The sequence below is a fragment of the Gossypium hirsutum genome, chromosome A12 (genome assembly GCF_007990345.1).
Source record: "Gossypium hirsutum isolate 1008001.06 chromosome A12, Gossypium_hirsutum_v2.1, whole genome shotgun sequence".
In the NCBI taxonomy this organism is placed as follows: Eukaryota; Viridiplantae; Streptophyta; class Magnoliopsida; order Malvales; family Malvaceae; genus Gossypium; species Gossypium hirsutum.
The window spans coordinates 100,552,308-100,579,249 of NC_053435.1; the positions used below are offsets into that span (position 1 = coordinate 100,552,308).

Genomic DNA, 26,942 nt, shown 5'->3' on the forward strand with positions numbered 1-26,942 from the left:
GGTATGTGGCAATGTGAGATCCTGGATGTCTTATGTCAGCAAGAGCTGGATATAGCCCTTGAAGAAAAACCTGACAAGATGGATGACAAGGAGTGGGCCAAGATCAATAGACAGGCATGTGGAACAATTCGCCTATGTTTGGCCAAAGAGCAGAAGTACTCTGTCATGAGGGAGACATCAGCGAAGAAGTTGTGGGATACACTGGAAGAAAAGTTTCTAACAAAAAGTCTTGAAAATAGGCTTTATATGAAAAAGAAACTTTATCGATTCACGTATGCACCCGGTATGTCGATAAATGACCATGTGAACTCATTCAATAAAATTTTAGCAGACTTGCTAAATTTGGATGAGAAATTTGAAGATGAAGACAAGGCATTACTGTTGTTGAATTCTCTTCCTGATGAATATGATCATCTTACCACCACATTGCTTCATGGGAAGGATACAATCACATTTGATGCAGTCTGTAGTGCGTTGTATAGATCTGAAACTCAAAAGAAAGATAAAAAAGATCACAGAGATACAACTACAGAAGTCTTAACAGTAAGAAGTCGTTCGCGCAGAAACAAATCTGGTAGAAGGAGTAAGTCCAAAGGGAGACCTGCCAAAGATGAATGTGCTTTTTGTCGTGAGAAAGGGCATTGGAAAAAGAATTGTCCTAAGTTACAAAAGGGTAAAGCTATTTCTGATGCATGTGTAGCGGAGCATAATGAGGAGTCAGACTTTAGCTTGGTTGGCATGGCAATGGCATGTCATACAGATGAGTGGATTTTGGATTCGGGATGTACTTACCATATGTGTCCTAATAAGGACTGGTTTTCTAGTCTTAAAGAACTAGAAGGTGGAGTTGTTTTTATGGGCAATGATAGCGCTTGTAAGACAATGGGAGTAGGTACAATCCAATTGAAGAATCACGACGGCTCAATTCAAGTCTTGACAGATGTTCGCTACATACCTAGCTTGAAGAAAAATCTTATCTCATTAGAGGTCCTAGAATCTAAAGGGCTCACAATCACTTTGAGAGATGGATTACTAAAGGTAGTAGCTGGGGTATTGACGGTGATGAAAGGCACAAGAAGGAATAATCTGTACTATTTAAATGGAAGTACAGTTATTGGATCAACATCAACAGCTTTTACGAAAGATGCAGATTCAGAGGCTACCAGGTTATGGCATATGCGATTGGGACATGCTGGTGAAAAAGCTTTGCAGAGTTTGGCGAAGCAAGGCTTGTTGAAAGGTGCAAATTCTTGCAAATTGGAATTCTGTGAACATTGTGTTCTGGGCAAGCAGACGAGGATAAAATTTGGTTAAGCAATTCACAATACAAAAGAAATTCTGGACTACGTTCACAATGATGTGTGGGGACCTACTAAAGTGGCTTCTTTGGGAGGTATGCACTATTTTGTTACTTTTGTTGATGATTATTCAAGAAAAGTATGGGTGTATCTAATGAAAAGGAAAAATGAAGTTTTTGATGTATTTCTGAAATGGAAGAAGATGGTGGAGACCCAGGCTGGTCGAAAAGTCAAACGACTTCGATCAGACAATGGTACTGAGTACAAGAATGATCCATTTCTACAAGTATGTCACGATGAAGGTATTGTACGACACTTCACTGTTCGAGATACACCACAACAGAATGGGGTGACAGAACGTATGAATCGGACTATACTGGAGAAAGTTCGATGTATGTTGTCCAATGCTGGATTGGGCAAAGAATTTTGGGCTGAGGCAGTTACATATGCGTGCCATCTAATTAATCGGTTGCCATCAGCTGCAATAAATGGAAAAACTCCTATGGAGAGGTGGGCTGGTAAACCTGCTATTGATTATGATTCTTTACATATTTTTGGTTCCACTGCATATTATCATGTAAAAGAATCTAAGTTAGACCCAAGAGCAAAGAAAGCATTATTCATGGGTATAACTGGTGGAGTAAAAGGATACCGTCTCTGGTGTCCTGATACAAGGAAAATAATTTTCAGTAGAGATGTGACTTTTGATGAATCAACCATGATGAAGAACAATGATTCACAAAAGGATAACACAACCAGTGGCACTTTGCAGCAGATGGAGCTTGAAAAGGTTAATGATGATCCAGCTAATATTGAAGGAACAAATGATGATGAAGTTTCGACCCAAGAACTTCTACAACAACATGATCCAATTGCATATAGAAGGCCAAGAAGAGAGATTCGTATGCCTGCTCGCTTTGATGATATGGTGGCCTATGCACTTCCAATTGCAGATGATGATGTTCCTTCTACTTACACAGAAGCAAGAAGTAACTCTGATAGTGTAAAGTGGAAGCAAGCTATGAATGAAGAAATGCAGTCTCTTCATAAAAATAGGACTTGAGAGTTGGTGACACTACCTAAACGAAAGAAGGCAATTGGATGCAAATGGGTATATGCAAAGAAGGAAGGATTTCCTGATAAAAATGAAGTTCGATACAAGACTAGATTGGTAGCAAAGGGTTACGCTCAGAAAGAAGGAATAGACTACAATGAAGTATTTTCTCCAGTTGTGAAGCATTCGTCTATTCGAATTTTGCTAGCCTTGGTTGCGCAATATGATCTTGAACTAGTTCAGCTCGATGTGAAAACCGCATTTTTACACGGTGATTTGGAAGAGGAAATCTATATGACTCAGCCAGATGGATTCAAGGTTGCTGATAAAGAAAATTGGGTTTGCAAACTGACAAAGTCGCTTTATGGATTGAAACAATCTCCAAGGCAGTGGTACAAGCGATTTGATCAGTTCATGAAAGGGCAAAGGTATACAAGAAGTAAATTTGATCATTGCGTGTATTTTCAGAAGCTACAAGAAGGATTTTTCGTGTACTTGCTCTTATATGTTGATGATATGTTGATAGCATCTAAGAGTAAAGTTGAAATTGAGAGATTGAAGACTCAACTCAACCTTGAGTTTGAGATGAAAGATCTAGGTGAAGCTAAGAAGATCCTTGGCATGGAAATATGTAGGGATAGAGCTCATGGCAGAGTTAGTTTATCTCAGAAGCAATATTTAAAGAAGATACTACAGAAGTTTGGCATGAACGAGCAGACTAAAGCTGTAAGTACCCCGTTGGCTTCTCATTTCAAGCTTTCTGCACAATTATCTCCTTCGACAAATACGGAACAAGAATACATGTTACAAGTTCCATATTCTAATGCAGTAGGTAACTTGATGTATGCAATGGTGTGTACAAGACCCGACATTTCACAGGCAGTTAGTATAGTGAGCAGGTATATGCATAATCCTGGAAAAGGACATTGGCAAGTTGTGAAATGGATTCTACGGTATATTCATAAGACCATGGATATTGGATTACTGTTCAAGCAGGATACTACACTTGGTAAAGGTGTTGTTGGGTACGTTGATTCTGATTATGCCGGTGATTTGGACAAACGAAGATCAACCACTGGTTATGTGTTTACTCTTGCTGGAGGACCAATAAGTTGGAAGTCTACACTGCAGTCTACAGTTGCGTTGTCAACCACAGAAGCTGAATACATGGCTGTAACAGAGGCTGTAAAGGAAGCTATTTGGTTACAAGGTATGGTTAAAACCTTGGGATTGGTCCAGGAGCATATTAATGTGTATTGTGATAGTCAAAGTGCTATTCATTTAGCAAAGAATCAAGTCTATCATGCACGTACAAAGCATATCGATGTACGTTTCCACTTTGTGCGGGAAATTATTGATGAGGGGAAAATTCACCTTCAGAAGATTAAGACTGCAGATAATCCCGCAGATATGATGACCAAGGTGGTAACAACAATCAAGTTCGAACATTGTTTGAACTTGATCAATATTCTGCATGTTTAACAGTTGAAGAAGGCACTATCAAGTGTTGTTGACAAAGGCAGAGAGAATTATGTGAAGATAAGATTACTCGAATCAAATCTTCAAGGTGGAGATTATTGGGAATTATCCATATTTATGGAAAATCAAAGATATGGGTATCAAATAATAGAAAGTCAAAGATATGGGTATCAAATATTGGAAAGTCAAAGATATGGGTATCAAATATTGGAAAGTCAAAGATATGGGTATCGAGATATTGGCATAATAAAATCTGAGATATTTGCAATATATGGTCCCTAATTGTAAAGTGACTTTGCAAGTTGATCCCTGAACCTCAACTATAAATAGGCATAACCATCTCTCATTCTGTATCTCAAACTTGCCATTCTCTACTTAAGGCATTGTTTTCTCTCTCTCTCTTTGTAAATTCTCACTTGTATTTTGGAGTGAAATATATTTGGTAGTGCCCGAGGACGTAGGCAAAATTTGCTGAACCTCGTTAAATTCTTGTGTTCTTTATTGTATTATTCTGCATGAATTGTGTGTGTGATTGTAGTGATTTATTGTGCTATTAAATTACGATTGAGGGATATTCTGGCTAGGAAAGACCTGGTACTTAAGCGATCCTTGCGATCCACCTCTTTTTCCTGGGAATTGAACTTAGTGTGATTTTTTTAGTACAATAATTTTACTCTTTTACACGCTTCCGCACAACACTTTTAATCACACAAATCCAATTGTGTTTGGTTAAATAACAATCAAAAGTTTAGTAAGATATTTTATAGAGTAAGAAGTTTTTCTTTTTTTATATGAGATGGTGTACAATTGTGCCATATGTCGTAAAAAATGGTTTCGTAGTGTATTACAGGAAGCTTGGAGGAAGTTTAGTTTATTCTCATTTAGAGTGACTGACATGATAAAATCTGAGATAATTAACATGAACTTTTTTCTATAACTTAAAAACCACAAACATGTAATTTCAGCTTTGTGTTTATTGACCTAATAATTAATGTGGATGAATATTAATGACTGACAAGGTTAAAATTAGAAAATATATTAGTTCGGACATATCATTTCACCCCAAATACAGAGCACCTTAGCCAAGTCCCTAACCCGTACATATGTGCATAAATGAGCATGGGTGGAAGGACATAAACATGAAAAAAATTCTTAGTTTGCAAGTTGCGAAGTTGATGAGGGTGACTCATAAATGACAACGTACTCTCAAACTAAGATAAGATAAAATAATAATAATAATAATAATAATAATAATAATAATAAAATACTATAAATTTGAATGTTAATTTCTTCATGGATGACGCATTACAATTGTACGTACCATGACAGCCAATAGCTTTGAATGGTATACATGTAAAACTTTAACAATTTGTAAGCAAACTAATAAGGCCTGGATGGACCCCCACACCGACATTGCCTGAATTTCAGAGTCGACGTACTTGAACCAATCATTCCCGTTCATTCTACCCGCCATCTTATGCTTTTCCTAAATCATTCTTTTTTCGTAAAAAAATAATGTATTTTAGTTCATTTATTAAAAAAAAGGATAAATTGGTTCTTCTAAGATGAGTGAATAAATTTGTTGTTCATGTATAACGTATAATTATAAATTTAGCCTTCAACTTTTACACATTTATTCAATTTGACCTCTACTTTTTTATTGAAAGTAAATTAAAAATTTTTTAAATTAATAAGGCTAAACGGTCAAAAAAGCCTTAGTAACAAATTAAAAATCAATTAAACCCATTTAAAATTTAAAAGTTATTAAAAAACATAAAAACTATAAACAAAATTTATAATAAAAAGATAATAAAAAATTTAAAATTATTAAAAAATAACAATATTGACCCAAGATGTTTTATAAGCAGATGGTCGGGAACCTAATGTATGCATCTGCCACGCGGCTAGACATCATGTACAGCGTGAGTCAAGTAAGTTGATACATGAAAAATCTAAAGAAGTTCTATTTTCAAGCAGTAAAGCAAATAATATGCTATCTCAAAGGAACATGTCAATTTGGATTGTTCTATTACAGAATATAGGAAAAGATTTGATTGGTTATACAAATAGTGGCTCTGCTAATGACATCGAAGATAGAAAAAGTACATCAAGCTATGTATTTATGATGAGTGAGGCTGCTATCTCATGGAGCTCAAACAAGCAACCGGCATTAAGTCTATCAACAACTGAAGCAAAATTTATAGCTGCAACAGCAAACTCATGTCAAGCTATGTGGCTAAGACGGATACTTGAGACAGTAGGAAAAAATCAAACAAGTCCAACCGTTATATAGTGTGACAATAGTTCTACCATCAAATTATCAAGGAATCCAGTTATGTATGGGAGAAGTAAGCACATTGATGTATGCTTTCACTTTCTAAGAGGTCTTATAAGGAATGAAACAGTTGAACTGCAACATTGTAGTTCACAAGAACAAGTAACAATGTCATGACTAAGCCATTCAAGTTAGAAGACTTTGTTCGAATGTGAGGCAAGTTGGGAGTCATAGCAAATGTAAACTGAATGTATGGGATGACTCAGTTTAAGGGTGGGAATATTAGATATGTTTGAATAAGCCTTCAACTGTTGCTAGAATATCGGAGGTTGTTAACTTTGAATAAGTCTCCTAGTTTTACTAGAGTTATATTTTCTTGTTTCTAGTTGAGTAGTTGCTGGAAATCAACAAATAGTATTGGATTTAATTTATTATCTTTTGGATATTTTATTTATTTTATTTTATAAACTCGATTATATATATTTGGTCAAGCAAATGAATAAACTAGGTTCTTCCATCAAATACTTTAATAATTGAATTTCTTTTCTAAGAGGATTTATGGGCGTCGAAACCACCAAAAATAATTTCTACAAAATAACTCTAAATAGTAGTAAAGAGTGGTAGTAGGGTCGAGTCTACAAGGATTGGATGTTATAATCAACTTCCGCGTTTAACTTGCAACAGAATGTTTGTCATGTTGAAAGTCGTGGCAAAAGTCGTGCCCACGACTCTAAACGAACCTGCAAAAAAGTAGACAAATAAATCGGGGGGTTTTGAAAATGTTTAGAAAGTAAATAATCAAATCAACATAAATAAACAATTAGTTAATATTGGAAATAAATTTAAATCGGGAAATAAATTCGGATATTTGTAAACAAAGATAATAAGCCTTAGCCCTAGACTCGGTAGATTCCAGATTAAGAACCGGTCCTCAAAAATTAATCTTCTCCTCTAAACGATAAGCTGATTATAGCAGTTAAGAACGTCCTAACCACCAATTCTTCCTCTCGTAGCTGGTCCCGGTACGACCTGCAAACCAACCCTTACCAATTATTTAACCAAGATACATGTGTTCCAGATTCAAGATTCCGCCAACCTTGCACTCTGAAGAACCCAACTCGAATTAACTATAACACCCCTAACCCGTATCCGTTGCCAGAATAGGGTTTCGAAGCATTACTACCATTTGCAGATAACTTAAAAAAAATTTAAATACTTACCGATTCAACGCATCATATAAATAAATATATTACCATTCAATCAACAGTTTGGTATTTGTATAAGCATCAAACAGCAACATTGTTAGTGTACTTGCACATATCTCATATAAATTCAACATTGATATAACTATTTTCTCGACATATCGTACTTGAGTTCAATAATAGTCTCAACTTACATAATTTTCTTGTATCAACATATCAAAGATAATCATATATGTACATGTCATGAAACATACCATGCTCTTACCGTTTCTTCATAAGCATATATCATTCATTTCATTATATTAATATTTCATGCTCCATCATTTCCATATATTTTATGTATATTTATTTCGATAATAGCTTATATCAAACTTAACTTAAATTATATTCCATGTACTCATACTTATTTCATTTATCTATCTTCATAATTATTTCATACAATTATTTGTACATATATTTCCATATGACCAGTTCTTGTAAACATTTCACACAACCATTTCATATAACCATTCGTCATCTGATACATATTACCTGAATATCAATTGTTCAACAGATGTCATAGCGTCTCCCATCCACGGTCTTATTTATCTTTGACGTGATGCCATAGTATCTTTCAACTATGGTCTTACTCATTTTCTGTCATGTTGCCATGGTATCTTTCAACCATGGTCTTGTTCATTTCATATCACGTTGCCATGGTATCTTTCAACCATGGTCTTACACATTTCATATCAGGTTGCCATGATATCTTTCAACCATGGTCTTACACATTTCATATCAGAGAGCACACTCCCGCGAACCTCATCCTTACAGTGGGATTACCAGTCCAGGCTAAATCCCCTGTAATATAAACTCATAGAGTATTGTCGGGATTACCAGTCCAGGCTAAATCCCCTGCAACGACAATTACCCTAATGAGCTTGGATCTGAATTACCAGTCCAGGCTGAATTCAGACCCTGATTCGGATTACCCGTCCGGCTAAATCCATTTTACACATATTCTTCGGGAGGGCTATATCAGGATAGGATCACCCGTCCGGGCTAGATCCTTTTTACCGTCAATTCCTTTTCAGGGATCCATCGAATTTTCCTTTCATTCAACCGGGATTTATTTTCAATTTATTTCGAGTATTATCAATATTTCATCAAATATCATGAATTGAACATTCAAATCATATTTTCATCACATAACCACATATTTCAAGTATTTAAAATACAATTCAAGTTACACAAACTTACCTCATTGCTTGTTTGTATTTATAATTTCATTAATCCGATATCTTTTCTTTTTCACGATCGAGTCTCATATTTGAATCGTCCGGATCTTTATAAATAAATTTGATCCGTATTTCTAGCTATTATTTTCATATATATTAATAACAGTCCATGAATTCTATAAAATATCATAATTTTCCATAATTTCAACACTTTTCAATTTAATCCCTAAAACATGTTTTCCCCCGATCTTGAACTAAATTAATAATTTCATTCAATTTTGTAATTTAAATAATAAAATAATCCATTTCATGCAATTTGGTCATTTTTGACATTTTAAAAAAATTACCCATAAAGTTTTACTTTTATTCAATTTAGTCCCAGAGCCTAAAATATGCAAATTAGCCATGCTAGATGAATATTCATACATATTTTTCCTCCTCCTCCTCTCCATTCCACATCCTTAATGTAGATAATACACTTGTAAGTAACATTATCCATAATTTTTATTATTTACTTTTATGAATACTCAAACTGTCTATCTGCGTCATGGTCACTATATTATTTATATCTGGAGCTATAGAACTCCAAATTAAGATCCGATAATTTTCCCTGAAACTAGACTCATATATATTCTTACCATAAAATTTTCAGAATTTTTAGTTTATCCAATAAGAACAGTTTATTCTTTAAAATTACCCATGTTCTGTTGTCTAACAGTTCTGACCCTTCTTCACTAAAAATTAATTATCTCCTTGTACAGAATTCAAATAATGTTCCCATTTGTTTCTATTGAAAATAAACTCATTGAGTATTCTAAAAATATAAATTTAAACCCATAATTATTTTTATCCAATTTTTTATGATTTTACAAAGTTAGAACAGGGGAACCCGAAATCATTCTGACCTTGTCTCACAAAATTCATCATATCTCATGATTTACAATTCCATTGCTTACATAATTTCTTCTATAAGAAACTAGACTTAATAAGCTTTAATTTCATATTTTATTCATCCTATAATTAGATTTCTACAATTTTTGATGATTTTTCAAAGTTAGACTACTGCTGCTGTCCAAAACTGTTTTAGTACAATATATTAATTACCATGTTATAACACCCTTATTTTCTTTTTCTACACCATTTCTCATCACTTTCTCTTATTTTCTCTTCACTAACATATCATGAACATAGGACCTTATGTAAGAAAACTCTACTATAACATTATTTCCATGCTTTGTCAATAATAACAAACTTAAAAACATATTGAAATTTTGATATACTTACCTTGTTCTATTGATACTAATCTTTAACTTGATTTTCTCTCTCCTCCAGCTTCTATTTCTTGAATCCAACTTGATATTCTAACTCCCCATGGTCTCCTTAACATTTTTCTCTCTTGGTAGCTATGGAAATTCATTTGATTTTTGGGTGAAAATGGTGAATTTTTGGAAAAAGGACCAAATTGTAAAGAAAGCAAAACTTTCTTTCTTCCTCTCTTTCTCTCACGTTAGTGCATGGGAAATATGGATGAGAATTTCTCATCTTTCTTTCTTTATATACTAATAAAATAATAATAAAATATCTTATTAAAATATTTATAAAATAATATTTATCTAATTAAATAATTATAAAATATCAAAATATCTCTAGCATCATTATTACTTTCTAGATTTCTCTCTCTTTCAATTGACCATTTTGCCCTTCATTATCTTTTAAAATTTCATCCTTGAGTCATCATTTAATTTGATAAAATTGCAATTTAGTCCCTCATAGTTCTTCATCTATTCAATTTGGTCCTAATTCATCCATTTTCCTTAGTTTCTAGATTATTCCACTCTTAAAATATTTACACTATTGGTCCTTCAAATTTTTCATATTTACAGTTTAACCCCTCAAATTTTGAGTATTTACTCTTGTGCAACAAAACTTTTCTCACTTTTACAATTTAGTCCTTTCTTGAATTAATATATCATAATATACTTCTCAATATTGACATAACTCAAAATTTCCTTCTTCTTTTTTCACTTTATTTCCTTATTTTACTATATTAAGGATAATATCTTACTGTAAATATTTTCAGGGTATTACATTAACGGTCTCAATTGCATGGGTCTTTTAAACCCGATCACTTCTTCCTTGATTTGTTCTAGGAGATCCGAATACAGCATTGCCGACTCGTTTCTTCAACTGTCAGCAAACACGACTCCAACCCAGCGTGCACTTTTTGACTTGAAATCGAGTTAACTTTAAGGGATGAGTTGTCAATCCCAATACTTAGGAAAAATGTGAATACCAATTGGAAAGATTTTTACCATGGATACGTATCTCACGATTCCCGACCGGAAAGAACACCAGCCTAAAGCTAAGATGGAATTTAGTTAAACATGAAATTAATTAGGTTTTGAGAGGTAATTTGATTGAAAGGTGGTGAAAATTGGGAAAGAGAAGGACTTGAAGGCAATTAGGCAAATTTTGAAAGAACAAAGAATTGGAAATGAAAGTAACAGAATGCTACGCACCAAATTTGAGAAAAGAAATAATTCTATTCAATTCCAAATTGAAATAAGAATGTAAAATTGAATACGTCTTTCCTAAGTATATTAAAACCCTATTCATATATATAGAATTTATTAATTTTGGCTTTAACTACTTCAGCATATAATTAAAATTAAATAAAAAATAAAATAATATTTTTTTTATTTTTGGCTTTTACAAAGTTAAAAGAATCTGATGAGTCATTGGCTTTCTCCACATTTTTTATTTAGCAGTCATTTTATTGATTGTGTTTCAATTTGATTTTTTTCTGCTCGTTTTTTACTCTTAGCGTCCTAATTGCATCTCTGACAAGATTAAAATATAAAAACCCAAATTCAGTAAGGATCAATTTAAAAATTAACCGAATTAAATACAAAAAGTCATACAAATTAACATCTTAGTACAATAAGTTTTATAGTATTTTTACCTTCTTTTTCCGATATAAATTCAATCATAATAGTATCGATGTTTACATATATCAATATATCCATTTCCGATATTACTCATAAACCTGATTATCGAAAGTGTATTTTGTGCTTTTGTTTTTCAGCTTTTTAAGTAAATTTATGGCCTCTGAAAATTGAAAAGTACTGCACATTGTTCTACAGGCACATGGTTTTATTCTCACCAGACGTGTAGAATGAGAACTACTTAATTTGATGTTTATTTTCTTTAATTACAATATCCTTGTATTTTCTTTCATATGTTCACACACATCATATCATAAGCATCGACCAAACCCCCATGCTCATTTATCAATATGTAGTCTATCTTGTCGGTATATAGAGAGCATTCAAAATTTTGCCATTACCGACATCTACGACTGTAATGGAGAGACAAATGAAAACTTGCCTTATGGTGGGGAAGGGGTTTTTTGTGTCATAAAGAAGTATTAAAAAGGATATATGGAAATATTAATACATCAGCATTTCACGGATAAATCACGAAACTTAAACATTAACTTGAAATGAAAATAAAAAAATCCAAAAAAATATCGATATCTCGTGTTTGTCGAATGTAATTTTTTATAGATAGTTGATTAGTTAAGTAGAGTTTCTTCTGAAATTTTAAGGGGTCGGCCGGACAAAAACAATCAAAGAACAGTTAATATGTCTGTGTTTGGAACATTCAACTGTAATGTCAAAGGCTTTGAGAGTTTGAATATGGTGTTGGTGAACAGGAAAAGCAAAGGAAAAAAGGGTTTTTTTTTGGGGGGGGGTTCATCAACTCCATATCTAATAAGATTTGAAAGTGACTAATAATCATCCATTAGTCTTAATTTGGAGGACTTTAGAGCATTTTCTGGTTTAGTTGAATGGGGACGTGTAACAAAGAAATTTGATATGATAAGATCATCTATATATCATACACTGATGCAGGAAAAATGGGAGAGAAAGATTTTTCCAGGAAACAAACAATGTTTGCATTTACTGGCTTTTCATTAAAATGAAAGAGAAAGGATTAAAGCTTCTTCCTTTTTTCACACACGGTGAAGCTCTCTTCTCTGCATTGCCTAATACACACAAATAAGGTACTGTACTGCCAAGGTTAAAACCATTTACGTTCTCAGGACGCGTTTTAATTTTTATTTGGCTTACTTATTTCTCTATCTATTTGGAGTTTGGACGGCCCTCGAGTGGCCCCATCAAAAGATTCAGTGTATCTTTCCTTTCGCAGTCTTAAATTGACAAAAACAAAATATTGAAGGAATAGGATTGAAGTAAAATTTTTTTAATAATAATGATTTGAGAATTTAAATTTAGTAGAAATGCTTAAAAAAAAAAAAGAGTAAAATCCATTATTACTTTTTTTATTTGTCATAGAATCACTTAGAAGAATGTTGATTTTTGCGGACATGATAAAATTTAAATATACGGTGAGTAGCAACTAAACTAAGTGATAAGGGGAGATAAAAACTAAGGTGGACACATGAAAATTGCTTACATAGTTCGGTTTTCTCTTAAATTTATGAGATCAAATTCTTCTTATACTTATATAGTTTTATCCAAAGAGTTAATCCAATATATTTTCACAATTACAAGTTATGATTTAAGTCCTACGCACCCACCATATAGCAACTTTATATTTATACTCTAATCTTTTCACTAAGATTTTCCCCCTCCCTTAAAAACTTAATTGTAAATAAGATGGCTCATTTAAGTTTGGTAATAAAAATGCACTTAACTTCACATTTATACTCTAATCTAGACTTGTTTAAAAGTTAAATTACTTACCCAAGTTTAAAGTCTGTCTAAAATTTTAAAAAACTCGAATAAAAAATATAAAGTTCAAAATATGAATTAAAAAAAAAAAAGCGGAAGTGAAATTTAAAAATGATACGTAAGATTCTCCAAATCTAAACTCAATTTGGTTGAAATACAAATAAATATTTTATATTTTATATTATATGTTATATATTTAATATTTGTCCTACTTGAAATTAAGAATTAAACACAAATATCATAGTTTCAAAAGAAAGGTTTCTTAAATACTCTCAAAGCTGAAATGATTGGCACGAATTATATGTTTATTCAATAAATTAAACATGTTTGCTAATGCGCCGTTGGACGAAGTGCAATAAATTGAAATTTTGGATGTACTACTACACAAATAAACATGTTATGAGTTATTATCCCAATTTCTAACAGTGTTATGAATATCAGTGGACTTCAAAAATCAGAATTAATGTTATGAAAGGAAAAAAAATGGGTGGTCAGAACTTGAAAATCAACATTTCAGTTTGGGGGCTTAATCAAAATTATAGATCCATATTTAGTATGGGGTTCGACCTAGTCAATGATAAAATTTCTTATTATCTTTATTTAATTATGCATGAATAGCTTTATTGTAATTTAATTTTCCTCAAAAATTTAGTTATATATCGACTCGCTTAAGTTTACTAATAAAAATGAACTTGAAATATTGATTTCATATATGAAGAAAGAAAAATACAGTCTTTATTATATTCTACTTAAAACATGCTAATCAAATGTGTATATACAAATATATTATAAGTAGTCATACAAAAAAGTCTCAATTATTTTCATAAAAATGAAGATGTTTAGAACATTTCAAAATTGGCATGACCCGATCTCCTTAAACAAAAGAAGTTGTATTGCATTAACCCGATCCTTTGTAATCTAATTTTACGTAAATGAACGATTGACATTGATAATCCCTAAACATCACAAGGCTGAACCCATTTGATAGATGCATGAGAATGAACAAACATTAAAATATTGAGATTTACATCTTTTAAATTTGATTCTACATGAATCCAACAACCTTATTTTCTTTTTCTCATGTTAAGTAATAGAATTCATGAAAGTTTTTATATATATATATATAAAAAATTTTAAATATACCCTACAATTGAAACCCTAACTAATTATATAATAAAATAAGAGAAGTTTATTTACTTAGGCTACGTTTGTTTCACTGAAAATGACTTCTTGTAACACCCCCTACCCGTATTCCGAGCCTAGAATAGGGTACGAGGCATTACCAAACTTAATATGATCAATCATGTAAAAAAATCAGCCATAAATTTTTTTCTAAATTAAAAACTTTCATACATATGTTTAACGTCCCTTATATGGGCCTACGGGGCCCAAAACATACATTCAGGGTGGTTCAGGACCAAACCGTAAACATATGAAACTTTTGCAACACTTAGAAAATTTTCACACTTTGAAGAGTCACACGCTCGTGTTTTCAACCCATGTAACTCTCTGTTTATGACTTCATCACCCTTATCAGTCGTACACTTCATATAAATAACAAGAAACGTGTATGGGCTTAATTCTCATTCAATTTCTCATATATATACACAATTTCACGTTATGTAATCATACAACATATATCAGCCATATCTCTGTAATCTAAATATATTTTCATAACAACTTACCTTGATTTCAGACTATTTCATATTTAAGCTTAAATAACCAAAGTATTTGAAATATCATCTGTATGCAAATAGTACACATGAGGTATATAATTTTATAATTATGAATAAACACATTTATCAAACATTTTCCATATTCATATATCAATGTCTCATGTCTCCATATATCAATAACCGTCATTTTCATGAATTCCGAGTTCAATTTCATAATTATTTGTCTCGTGTTCAATTTATTCCATATCGGAATTTTATTCATTAAAACATTTGAATTATCAATACATATGGACAGTACATTCAAGATGAACAATTATATAATCACAAATGAATTCATTTATCAACCAAGTTCTATACTCGTATCTTATCAACTCGTCCTTCCTTGTATCACATAATTCCATGTAACACTTACCAAACTTTGTCAAATTAGTGAACGTCTTACGAAATTGAGTACTTCGTTTTCTCGATGTCATAGTTCAACTATGGTCTTACACATCTTCACATAATGATGCCATAGCCCAACTATGGTCTTACACGAATCACATATCTCACTGATGCCATATCCCAGATATGGTTTTATACAGTAGCATATATCACACCAATGCCATATCCCAGATATGGTCTTATACGAAAATCACTTGTCACTTGTCACTTGTAGCCGAAGCTACCACTATTCACTGATCAGGTAGCCGGAACTATCATTTTTCACTGATCAGGTAGCCGGAGCTACCACTTTTCACTGATCAGGTAGCCGGAACTACCACTTTTCACTGATCAGGTAGCAGAAGCTACCACTTTTCACTGATCAGGTAGCTAAAGCTATCACTTTTCACTTATCATTTGTCATTGATCAGATAAGTGTAGCCGAAGCTATCACTTATCACTTTCACTTTTCCTTGATCAAATAAGTGTAGCCGAAGCTATCACTTATCACTTGTTGCCATGGTCCAACCATGGTCTTTTCCTTCAATTCATCTTGTCACTGAACTGAAATGCTCAATTTGATCATTTATTCAATTTTCATGCTTTTACATTATTCACGATTTTATCATCAATACATATGAAATAACACATCATGAAATTCATAAAATTAACAAATAATCACTAAAATCTAGCCATATAAACTCACAAGTTCAATTTTTGTATTATAACGATAATCATAATTTCATAATAAATATACTAAATAAAACATTATATCATTTCTAATCCAACACTTATCGATTATAATCGGGCATGTAATCAATTTATACACGAGTCATTCATATATTTTTGTATATTTTCCTCCTCCTCCTCTCCATCCACATCCTTAGTATAAACAACACACTTGTAAGTAACATTATCCATAATTTTCACTATCTACTTATGTGAATATTCAAGCTGTCCATCTGTGTCATAGTCACTAAATTATTTTTATCTTGAGCTACAGAACTCCAAATTAAGATCCATAAATTTTCCCAGAAACTAGACTCATATTTATTCTTACCATAAAAATTTCATAATTTTTGGTTGGGCCAATTAATACAGATTATTCATTGAAGTCTCCCCTGTTCTGCTGTCTGACAGTTCCGACCATTCTTCACTAAAAATTAATTATCTTCTCGTACAAGATTCGAATGATGTCCTCGTTTGTTTCTCTTGAAAATAGACTCATTCAGGATTCTAAATATATAAATTTAAGCCTCTAATTATTTTTATCCAATTTTTGATGATTTTCCAAATTCAAAACAGGGGAACCCGAAATCATTGCGACCTTGTCTCGCAAAAGTTATTGTATTTCATGATTTAAAATTCCATTGCTTACATAATTTATTTTATAAGAAACTAGACTCAATAAGCTTTAATTTCATATTTTATTCATCCTCTAATTTGATTTCTAAAATTTTTGGTGATTTTTCAAAGTTAAACTACTGCTGCTGCCCAAAACAGTTTTAGTGCAAAATGTTGATTTCCATTTTACCCCAAATTTCACAATTCATACAATTCAGTCCTTGCTCAATTAACCCCTCAATTAATATAATTTTATCAATTAATACTTTTTCTAGACATTATAAGTTATTTCATAACTATTGAAATTCATAATTTCCACATAAAACTCTAACTTCAAACTCTTTTACAATTAAGTCCCAAACATTCACTTTCTATTCAATTCTCTCAATAAAATCAGAATATAAACAATTTAAAGCTCTAATTCCATGCCAAATCATCATATACTTCCAGCACTCATCCATAAAAACTTCAAAAATTAGACATGGAATCAAAAACTAATGAAATAGTAAGTTGGACCCAATTGTAAAAGTCCAAAAACATAAAAATTTCGAGGAGAAAGCAAGAATTAAACTTACATGAAGCTAGAGTATGAAAACCAGCTTGAACTCTCCTCCATGGCTGTTTTTCAGCTGATGAATATGAAGAGAAATGAAGAGAATTCTAGATATTCCAATTTAGTCCCATTTTTATTTAGCCAATTTTGTCAATTTTCCAATTTTACCCTTATTTCACCCATTTCCTGATTTTTCTCCGCTATTGCCGCCCAAAATATCTCCTTTGGGCTTATTTTCACTTTAGGTCCTTCCTCATTTGACAATTAAGCTATTTAATCCTTTTAGTAACTTTTACACTATTTTCAATTTAGTCCTTTTTATTTAATTAACCACCCAAACGTCAAAATTTTCTGACTAAATTTTATTACTACCTCACCAACGCTCCATAAATATTTCTAAAAATATTTATGGCTCGATTTATGAAGTTGAGGTCTTGATACCTCATTCTCAACCCAATTTACCTAATTAATTCTTTTAAATCACCAAATTCACTAATTCAAAAATGCTTTTATATTCACATTTGACTCATAGGTATTAATTTATTAAATTTTCAACTCACCCGTCGGATTTAGTGATCTCAAATCTCTATTCCCGATACCACTGAAAATTAGGCTGTTACACTTCTAGAAAATTATTTTTGGAAAAGCTAATATTTTCTAATGTTTGGATGAATCTGTGTAAAATGTTTTCTATTATTTGGTAGATTTCTTTAAAATATTTCATAAAATTTGTTTTCAATTAAACAAACATACATTTGAGATTTTCTTATTTTTCATTGTTTAATTGAATTTATTTTTATCTATAATTTTATATTTTACATTGTTTTTGCATATATTAAAAATATTATATTAAATTCAGATTCATTACAATGTTATTTTTTAATTACATGACTACCAAGTGAGTATTTTTTATTTAAAAATGTGACACCAAAAAAATTGAAAAAAAAATTAACGATGTGAACTTGATTTTTAAATTTGAAAAGTAAAAGGACTAAATTCTTGAAAATAAAAGTACAAAGACTAAATTAAAAATTTATAAACTGTACATAGACTTATGACATATTTTAACCTATACACTACAAAATATTTATTATTAATATATTTATAATTGTAATAAATATTTATTATTAAAATATTAATATTAAATATTTTCAATAATATGTGAATAATATTATTTAAAATTATTATTTTTAAAATTTATTATTAAAATAAACCTGAAATATTAAATAATTTATTAAAATAATAAACTATATTTATTATATTAATAATTTATTATAAGATTAAATATAAATAATTAATTATATATGTTTAATAATATTGAAAACTATAGTAATTTAAATATTTTTAAAAATAAATAGAAAATTTATTATAAATATAATAATATTAATCTTGATTTAAATTAATTTTTATAAAAAAATAAAATTATATATAAATAAACTCTTTTGTAAAAAATAAATTTTCATAAAACTTTTTACATTTAAAGAAACCTAATTTAAATTCACTCAACCGACAATTACTAGTACCAAGTTGTATAATGTATTTCCGGGGTGGCAATTGGCAGCTTCAACAAGTTACAGCTTCTATAATTTTCACATATTTGGACCAAAAAGAAAAGTGGTTTTTTGATTTGTTGTGGACTCCTCACAGTGAGTGGTCCAGTCTTATAAGTTTCTGCTGCCTTGTTGGGCTTATACAAACAGATTGTAGGCTTGAAACGACGAAGGATTTGGATCCATCAAATTAAGAAATGGCTTCGTTTTAAGCCCAACCTCCCCATTTTATCCCATTTCCTTCAATGGTAATAGCTCAACACTGTAAAATTAACAGTTAAAGAAAACCCTAAAAAAAAAAAATCGTTTGTTTCTTCTTTTTATTTTGTTCAGTGGTGTAACGCTGTCTTCTTAATTTATTTTTATTTTATGTGCTTATAATCAGTACATGTGTTAAGGTTGAGTATTCGATTGAATCGAGTTAAATCGAATGAAAAATTTTGAGTTATTCAAGTTGACGAATTTTATTTTAACAATTGAACTTAATTTGAATTTTTTTCAAATAAATTAGAATTGAGTCAAAAAGTTTGAAGTTAAGTCGAGTCGATAATTTAATGGTATACATGTAAAACTTTCGGATAATTTAAATTGTGTAATTAACTTAAATAACTCAAACTATTTATTCAAAATTTAAAATTTTTATCAAATATTTTTGAATCGAATCAAATCTTATTCATCTCTACCCTTAATTGATACATCTTGCTTGAGTAGTGATTAACTGCTATGATTTTTTTTTAGTTGCATGCTTAATTTTAGAGGCTTGAATTCACTGACAAACAATTTACTTTTGAACTGTTTCAACTTTTTAAACCCCTATCAGTTGTAGTGAACCATTGGGTAGGGTTTAAGGCCTAACCTCATCCTCATCATCATGACATGGTAACCTATCCATGGCGGTTTCAGGGCTATGCTTCGCCTGCAAGCCTCATTTCTCACTTCGTCCTCCTCTATTTTACTGCTTTCGCAAAGTAATTCCGGTCCTCTTTTTTTTAATCTTTCACTTATATGTTTTTCTTACATGGGTTTGAGTTCATTCTTTTTTATTTCTCAATTTTGAATTGTTTCTTTTTTAGATTCGATTCAGTTCCGTCGCTGCAATCGAGACGCTTGATGAATCAGTAATTCAAGGCGCTCACTTTTCTCCTGCAAAAAATGGTATGCCAAAGGGTTTCTTAATTTTATTGAATTTTAATATTTCCCCTTTTTGTTATGTCATTAAGAAAGAGTACGAAACTGTGGGTGTTGAAGTGAATGGAGAAGGAAGCAAATTGTCACAGTGGAAGAAGCTTAATTCTCAGGATCTTGGAATTAGCACTTCAAATATTTCCAAGCCAACAAGGAAAGTTCTTAATGGGCTCAAAACAAAAGGTATCTGTATCTGTAGTATATGTGTATTTCTATTGCATTATTTGAGGGTGTGAAACTGGTTTTCTAAGCCTTTTTCTCTTGTGCTTGTAGGATATGAGGTTTACCTTGTAGGAGGTTGTGTTCGGGATCTTATTTTGAAGCGAACGCCTAAGGACTTCGATATTATTACTACAGCAGAACTCAGAGAGGTTGCTGTTATTGATAGCCTTTGTTCTTAATCTTGTTTTGGTTGTTATTTTATGGTTATTTTGATCTTACTTGAATACTTGCCTATTATATAGTGCATATTCTTGGAGAATCAACATGCCATTAGCTATAATTTAGCATCAGATATGAATTAACATTTAATACATATCTTAGCTCAAGCATGGTATGATGTCTGCTTGATACCTCTAAAACAGAATTCCTTTAATCTCTATTGTTAGTGTCATGCCTTATGCTGTGCAGAGGTTTCCCATTTCCTTCGCTTTCAGACATTCTAAAATTTATTGTTCCTAATTTTCAGGTGGTGAAGGCATTTTCACGGTGTGAAATAATTGGAAGGCGGTTTCCTATATGCCATGTGCACATGGATGATACAATCGTGGAGGTCTGTTCTTTCTTTTTGATCTTTGACTTTTTGAACTCTGTAGCCTGCAACTCAAATTTTCTTTTTCTAGTTTTATGCTTGTTAATTTTCTCTTGGTGATGATTGTTAATCAAGGTTAGCTATTTCAATTCTTTTTCCCTTTCTTTTTCTAATGCTTTATTTTTATTTTGAATTCCTCGTGCAATTTAGGTTTCAAGTTTTAGCACATCTGCACGGAATTTTGGTAGGGGCCTAACCTATGAAATTGAAAAGCCTGCTGGCTCTGACAAGAAGGATTTTGTTCGTTGGAGAAATTGTTTACAGCGAGACTTCACAATTAATGGGTTAAAATTTATGACATTATGAACTTATGATTTTTGTCTACAACTTGTTCCAATTAATTTTCTAGTGTTCATAGTAGCATGCCCTATGGCTTTAATATTGATTTAAGACACCCATCTGTTTCTACAGGTTAATGTTTGACCCATTTGCTAGGATAATTTATGACTACATGGGAGGAATTGAAGATATTAAAAAAGCTAAAGTATGTATCACGGTGTTATGGTTGGCTCTGTGTTGCTCACCTCTTCCTTTTACTTAAATACCTGTGTTCAATGCATATAAGGACATAGGTACGGGGATATGACCCTCATAGGACCATGCAAATATGGAAAAACCTAGAAAGAAATGAATATACCGGTTTGGATGTATACCAATATCCCACTCCCACCCAAGTTCGAGTAAACATAGATGGTTGTTCCTTTTGCTGCTTTAGAAATTAGAAATGATGTGCATTGTCCTTTATCTTCTGATTTTGTAGGTACGAACTGTGATTCCCGCAAGTACCTCTTTTCAAGAGGATGGTGGTGAGTTTATTATTTGGAGTTCCAACTCGGTTAATTTGCACCTTATAAAATGGCAACTACCATGTTATATTCTGATGTATCTACCTAGAATTACACACATTTTAATAACCTAGCTTTTGCATGTACTGAGAAAATTGCTCCATACTCCGTATTCTTTGCAGCTCGAATACTACGTGCGATAAGAATTGCTGCCCGGTTAGGCTTCAGTTTTTCTAGGGAAACAGCTCATTTTGTCAAAAATCTATCTTGTTTGATACTGAGACTGGATAAGGTATACAGGAAGTTCCTTTCTGAGTTTTCCCAGCATTTAGGTTATGTGAAAATGGTGCTGATTGATTTTGTTCAATAATGGCAATGTTTAGTCAAGGCTTCTGATGGAAATGAACTACATGATGGCATATGGTTCTGCAGAAGCATCTTTAAGATTATTGTGGAAATTTGGGCTCCTAGAACTACTTTTGCCAATTCAGGTACAGAACTGGGAGTTAAATTTCCCTTTCATGCTTGTCAGTTTGATACTAAGGTTGATGCAAATTCATCTTACAGGCTGCCTATTTTGTTCGCACTGGTTTCCGGAGGCGTGATAAGAGATCTAATATGCTCTTGGTAATTTTTGTTCTGTATCTTATTGGCTTGGGGATTACAAGATTACTTGCATCTATATGATAGCATTAGCTTGGAGCCCGTTAATTTTCTGATGTTTTATTTGCAGTCATTGTTTTCAAAATTGGATAGACTTCTGGCACCTAACAGACCATGCTACAGTAGTTTATGGTAAGATTGTTAATGACAAGAAAATCCGAGGATCCCTTTCATCAATATAATGGAGTGTCAATATTGTCAAATATTGGTGATGTTCAATTAGACAAATTGTGCAAACTAGGTGTTCTTCTTTCGGTGTACTTTATTGAAGCCACTCTATTGGTAACAGGGTTGGAATTCTAGCATTCCATAAAGCACTTTCAAACAAACCTAGAGATCCTTTGGTTGTTGCTGCATTTAGCCTTGCTGTCCACAATGGTGGAGATATACCGGAAGCGATAAATATTGCCAAGAACATCAACAAATCACATGATGGTAGCTTTCATGAGCTATCTGAACCACAGAATCTAGAGAATCTGACATTAGTAAATGAGGTTATGGATCTTGCTGCATCTGTTAAAAGCACTTTGAGTGAGATGACGGATGAACATTTTGTCTCTCAGGCAATGTCAGCATATCCTCAAGCCCCATTTTCAGACCTGGTGAGTATTTTTCTTCGTTTTTTCCCTCTCTTTTTTGGGTTTTATGTATAACACACTAGGATAAAGCCAATTAGACATCAAACGGAACCCAAGCGAACACCTTATTTTGTCCCGTTAGATGTAGTAAGCAATGTATATTTTCCCCTTCACCAATTTAAAGTTATTCTTGAGGTTGAAATCTGGAACTAGTGGGTGTTCCATTTTTACATAGTTGGCCCCGTGCAACTGACAGTTGTTCAGAGGTGTAAGGAGTGAAACTTGGAAGTGAGCAACATATCTATGAATAATGAATAATTGTCACACTAGTAGTCATAATCCGCCTCTCTTTTCTGTTTTACACTAAAAGGCATAGCTGAAAATTTCCTCCAATCATTCTTGTGCAGGTATTTATACCATTGGCATTGTATTTGAATGTTTGCAAGGTCTTTGAGTGTGTGACAATGGGTGCGGAGAAGGGATTTGTAGCAAAGCAAGGTAGCCGGATTGACTATGAGTTGTTAGCATTAGGAAGCCTTAGGGAAACTCGACATACATTTGCTAGGGTTGTTTTTGATACGGTATACCCTCTTGATCGAACCTAAGCTAAGATGCTGCATCTGAAGTAGTTGTATGCAATAGAAATGGAAATGTCAAATTGTTGTACGGTAACATATGCTAAAGCTCATTTGTTTCTTGTGTATGCCCTGCACAAGCACATGGAATAAATTTAATTGAAAAGCTAATTGTTTTATCGCCATGGGGGGAAGCCTTGCATGTCCGTATTGGCCATTCCTGATATGCAGGGGGGAAGTTCAAGGGTGCAGTAATGCTGGGTTAGTTTGGTTCACGAATGATCAAAAAGGCTTTCTGGAGGACATAAGTTTCAGCATTCACCTGTCAGTTACGCCGGACTACATTGTAATAAGCGGGAAATGTGAGATCCTAGACTTTATTCTATCCGTCTTTTTAATCATTGGTTCGGCCTCCACTCCTTGTTGCTAATTTTGTGGGCATTAACCCTATATTAGTTATGTCAATGAGGTGAATCCCCTGAGAAAATGGAAAGTTAATCCGGGAAGATTATGAAAATGTCTACTGCGTTTAAAGAACGAAATTCCATTGCCTTCACGCTTTTTTTATTTACCTGTGTCTCTCTCTCTCTCTCTTTCGTTTTTTACCAATTTCACTGTTATACCTGAAATGATTTTAGTGCCACTCTTTTTTTCCCTAGTTCTTTTATTTCACTCTTTGGGTTTATTATTTATTTGAGTTAAATTATAGAATATAAATTTAAATTTTAAAATATATTCTAGTTTTAGTTTCAAAATTTTTGACCCTTTACTTTTTAAAGTTTTTTTTATTAAATTCACTGATGATATTTTAAAATTAAAAAAATCACTTAGCAATAATGTATTAATAAAAATAACATTGAATATGTTTATATCGATTTGTCTCTTAAAAATATTTATTCGGACTTGTCATGATAAATATTTTTTGGTATAATGTAAATTTGGTCCTTAATGTTTACGTTTTTTTGTTAATTTGACCTTTATTCTTTTTTTGAGTTAAATTTGACCTTTAAACTTTTAAAAAGAGTTAAGTGGATAATCAACCTTTTAAAATGAGTTGAATTGTTATTTTTTAACAAAAATATTGACTAAAAATGTTAAAATTTTAAACATGATAGCTTGCATAGCAATTCATGTGTAATTTTATTATTTTTAATAATTTTATTATTTTAAAGATTTTATTTTTATTTTTGAATATTTTTATAATTATTATTATCGGTGTAACATACAAAAAAGTAGTATCATATCAGCATGAAACACATATGGACTGTCACTCCAACATCATTAAAAGATTAATGTTGTAATTTTGCGTTAAAAAAGTGATTTAACTATTTTTTGAAATATTAATGAGTAAATTTAGCTAAAAAAAAGAATAATGGTCAAATTAACAAAAAATATAAATGTTGAAGGTTAAATTTATCAGTATGTCTTTTTTTGTTGGAATATTTTTCATAAGAAAATTTGACGTCAACAATTTTATTGCAATGGTTAACAATATCAAATATTTAGAGTAATTGATGATATTATAAAAATAGAAAGATTAAATTATGTCAAAAAATAAAATATATAGATTAAATCTCAAGTTTTAACATAGTATAAGGTTAAAACTAAAGTTTGATAATGTCAACAAAAAAAAATGCAACAAAGCAAACCTCAAAAAATAGAAAATCCATCTATAAGATACTTAGGGCATTCAATATATAATCTTGTAACATTTTAATTGTAAATTAATGATATAAACTATTTGGACTAATTAATAATATAAAAATGCATGAATCATTTTACATTAAAAATTAAGGTGTAGCGGTTAAAAATCAAATTAAAGCATAATAGAGATGCCAAAATTAAAATTTATTCAATTTTTCCAAAATTACCAAAAAAGGGGTAAGACATAGCAAACCTAGAAGAAAAAAAAAACATGTGTCTTTTGGGGTATTTAAATTATGTATAACAACATAATATTTTAATCAAAAAATTAACAATATTAATTATTTAGATTAATTAATAATATTATACAAATATAAGCACCAATTTATGTTAAAAATAAAGTATAGAAACTAAAATTTAATCATTTTGGTAAAATGAAAAGAAAAAAAAAGGAAGAAGAAGAAGAGAAAGACAGCATGGTTGGTGTGTGACGTGTAAGTAGAAGGAAACAATGTAAAAAAAGTAGGGACGAAATTGTATAAATTCAAATATAAAGATTAAAGTTTAATTGTAGGCATAAAGGGACCATTTTCATATAAAAATAAAATAAAAGGACTTAACACTGTCAATAAATAAGATTATTTCAACCTCCCTTTTATATATAGTTATATAATTTTTTTCTTGAAATGAGTATAACCTAAATAAATTTAAGATAAATGAATCAATATTGGCAATCATCTAGAGAAGTTTTTCCGAATCAAGTTTTTTATTCGATTTTAATTACACAAAATATTATAAAATATTATCCAATTACACAAAGCATTACTCAATTATATAAATTATTACAAATTTCGTAATATTTTGTATAATTATCTAAAATATTAGATAATTACCTAAACTATTTCAATATCGTAATATTTGGAACATTAAAATTAATAAAAAGGTCATATTGATTATTTTTTTTTTCAGATTTTCTTATCATTTATCTACCTATCTACACTACGGTATATAAAAAGAAGGCTGGACCTTCCTTTTACATTTATATATATAATTGTTCTCTTTATTTTATTTAGATTATATAAAAATATTTATTTTTATAATATGTTTGAATTTAAATTTAAATTTGTATACTTTATTTTTCTACATAATTTAATACTCCAATATTTATAATTTAATTATTTTTATATAAAAAAGGTCCTAAAAATTTTAGTAATGTTCCTTTACTTTACTAAAGTTTAAGATTTAATTTATATTAATTATAGTAATAAATATATTACAATTTTAATATAATGATAATTTAAAAATTAAAACCCAGCTAAAGCAGGAAAAACATTCTAGTAATCAAAATATTAAAATATGGAGAAAGAAGCAACATGGCATGTAACGAAGGTTCCTTAGAGTGGGACAAAATGATGGGGTTTAATTTTCAACCTTACCGTGCAGCCGAAAAGGTCATTAACCTTTCTTCGAAAAAGAAAAGAAAATGCAGTAACCTGTCCAGGATCCTTCAATATCGTAGGATCCCACGTGCCAACTCAGTTTAGCATGTTGTCACTGGGACTGGGTCCCTCCCGCTTTTTTCTCCCTTCAATTCTCTCCCGCGAAACCTTATTATGACGAAACCCGGGTTTTTCTACTGATATAAGTTAAAAAAAAAATTATATATTAAAGAGTTGGATTATTTATTAAAATAGATTATTTTTTTTCATTCACGTCTATTTGACATGCGCGACTTTTTTATATTAAAAAATATATATATATATTTTAAATAAGATATTATTTTTTATTTTCAGATTAGTATAACTTGTGTATAGATACGAATACAGATTGCTCCTATCTTTGAGGCGCGACTAGTTGAGCCTTTCTCAGAGAA

General features: G+C 31.3%; 1 protein-coding gene across 1 annotated transcript; it reads left to right on the plus strand.

Moving 5' to 3' along the window:
* The first annotated feature begins 19,534 nt into the window (after positions 1-19,534).
* Positions 19,535-23,992, plus strand: LOC107946881 (CCA-adding enzyme). The gene is made up of 14 exons (XM_016881375.2): positions 19,535-19,796; positions 19,902-19,983; positions 20,077-20,196; positions 20,287-20,384; positions 20,702-20,785; positions 20,975-21,108; positions 21,236-21,308; positions 21,585-21,630; positions 21,792-21,901; positions 21,993-22,100; positions 22,177-22,236; positions 22,343-22,404; positions 22,562-22,874; positions 23,258-23,992. Exons 1-14 carry the CDS (start codon positions 19,719-19,721, stop codon positions 23,453-23,455), a joined length of 1,566 nt encoding a protein of 521 aa, XP_016736864.2. The 5' UTR covers positions 19,535-19,718; the 3' UTR covers positions 23,456-23,992.
* The last annotated feature ends 2,950 nt before the right edge of the window (positions 23,993-26,942 follow it).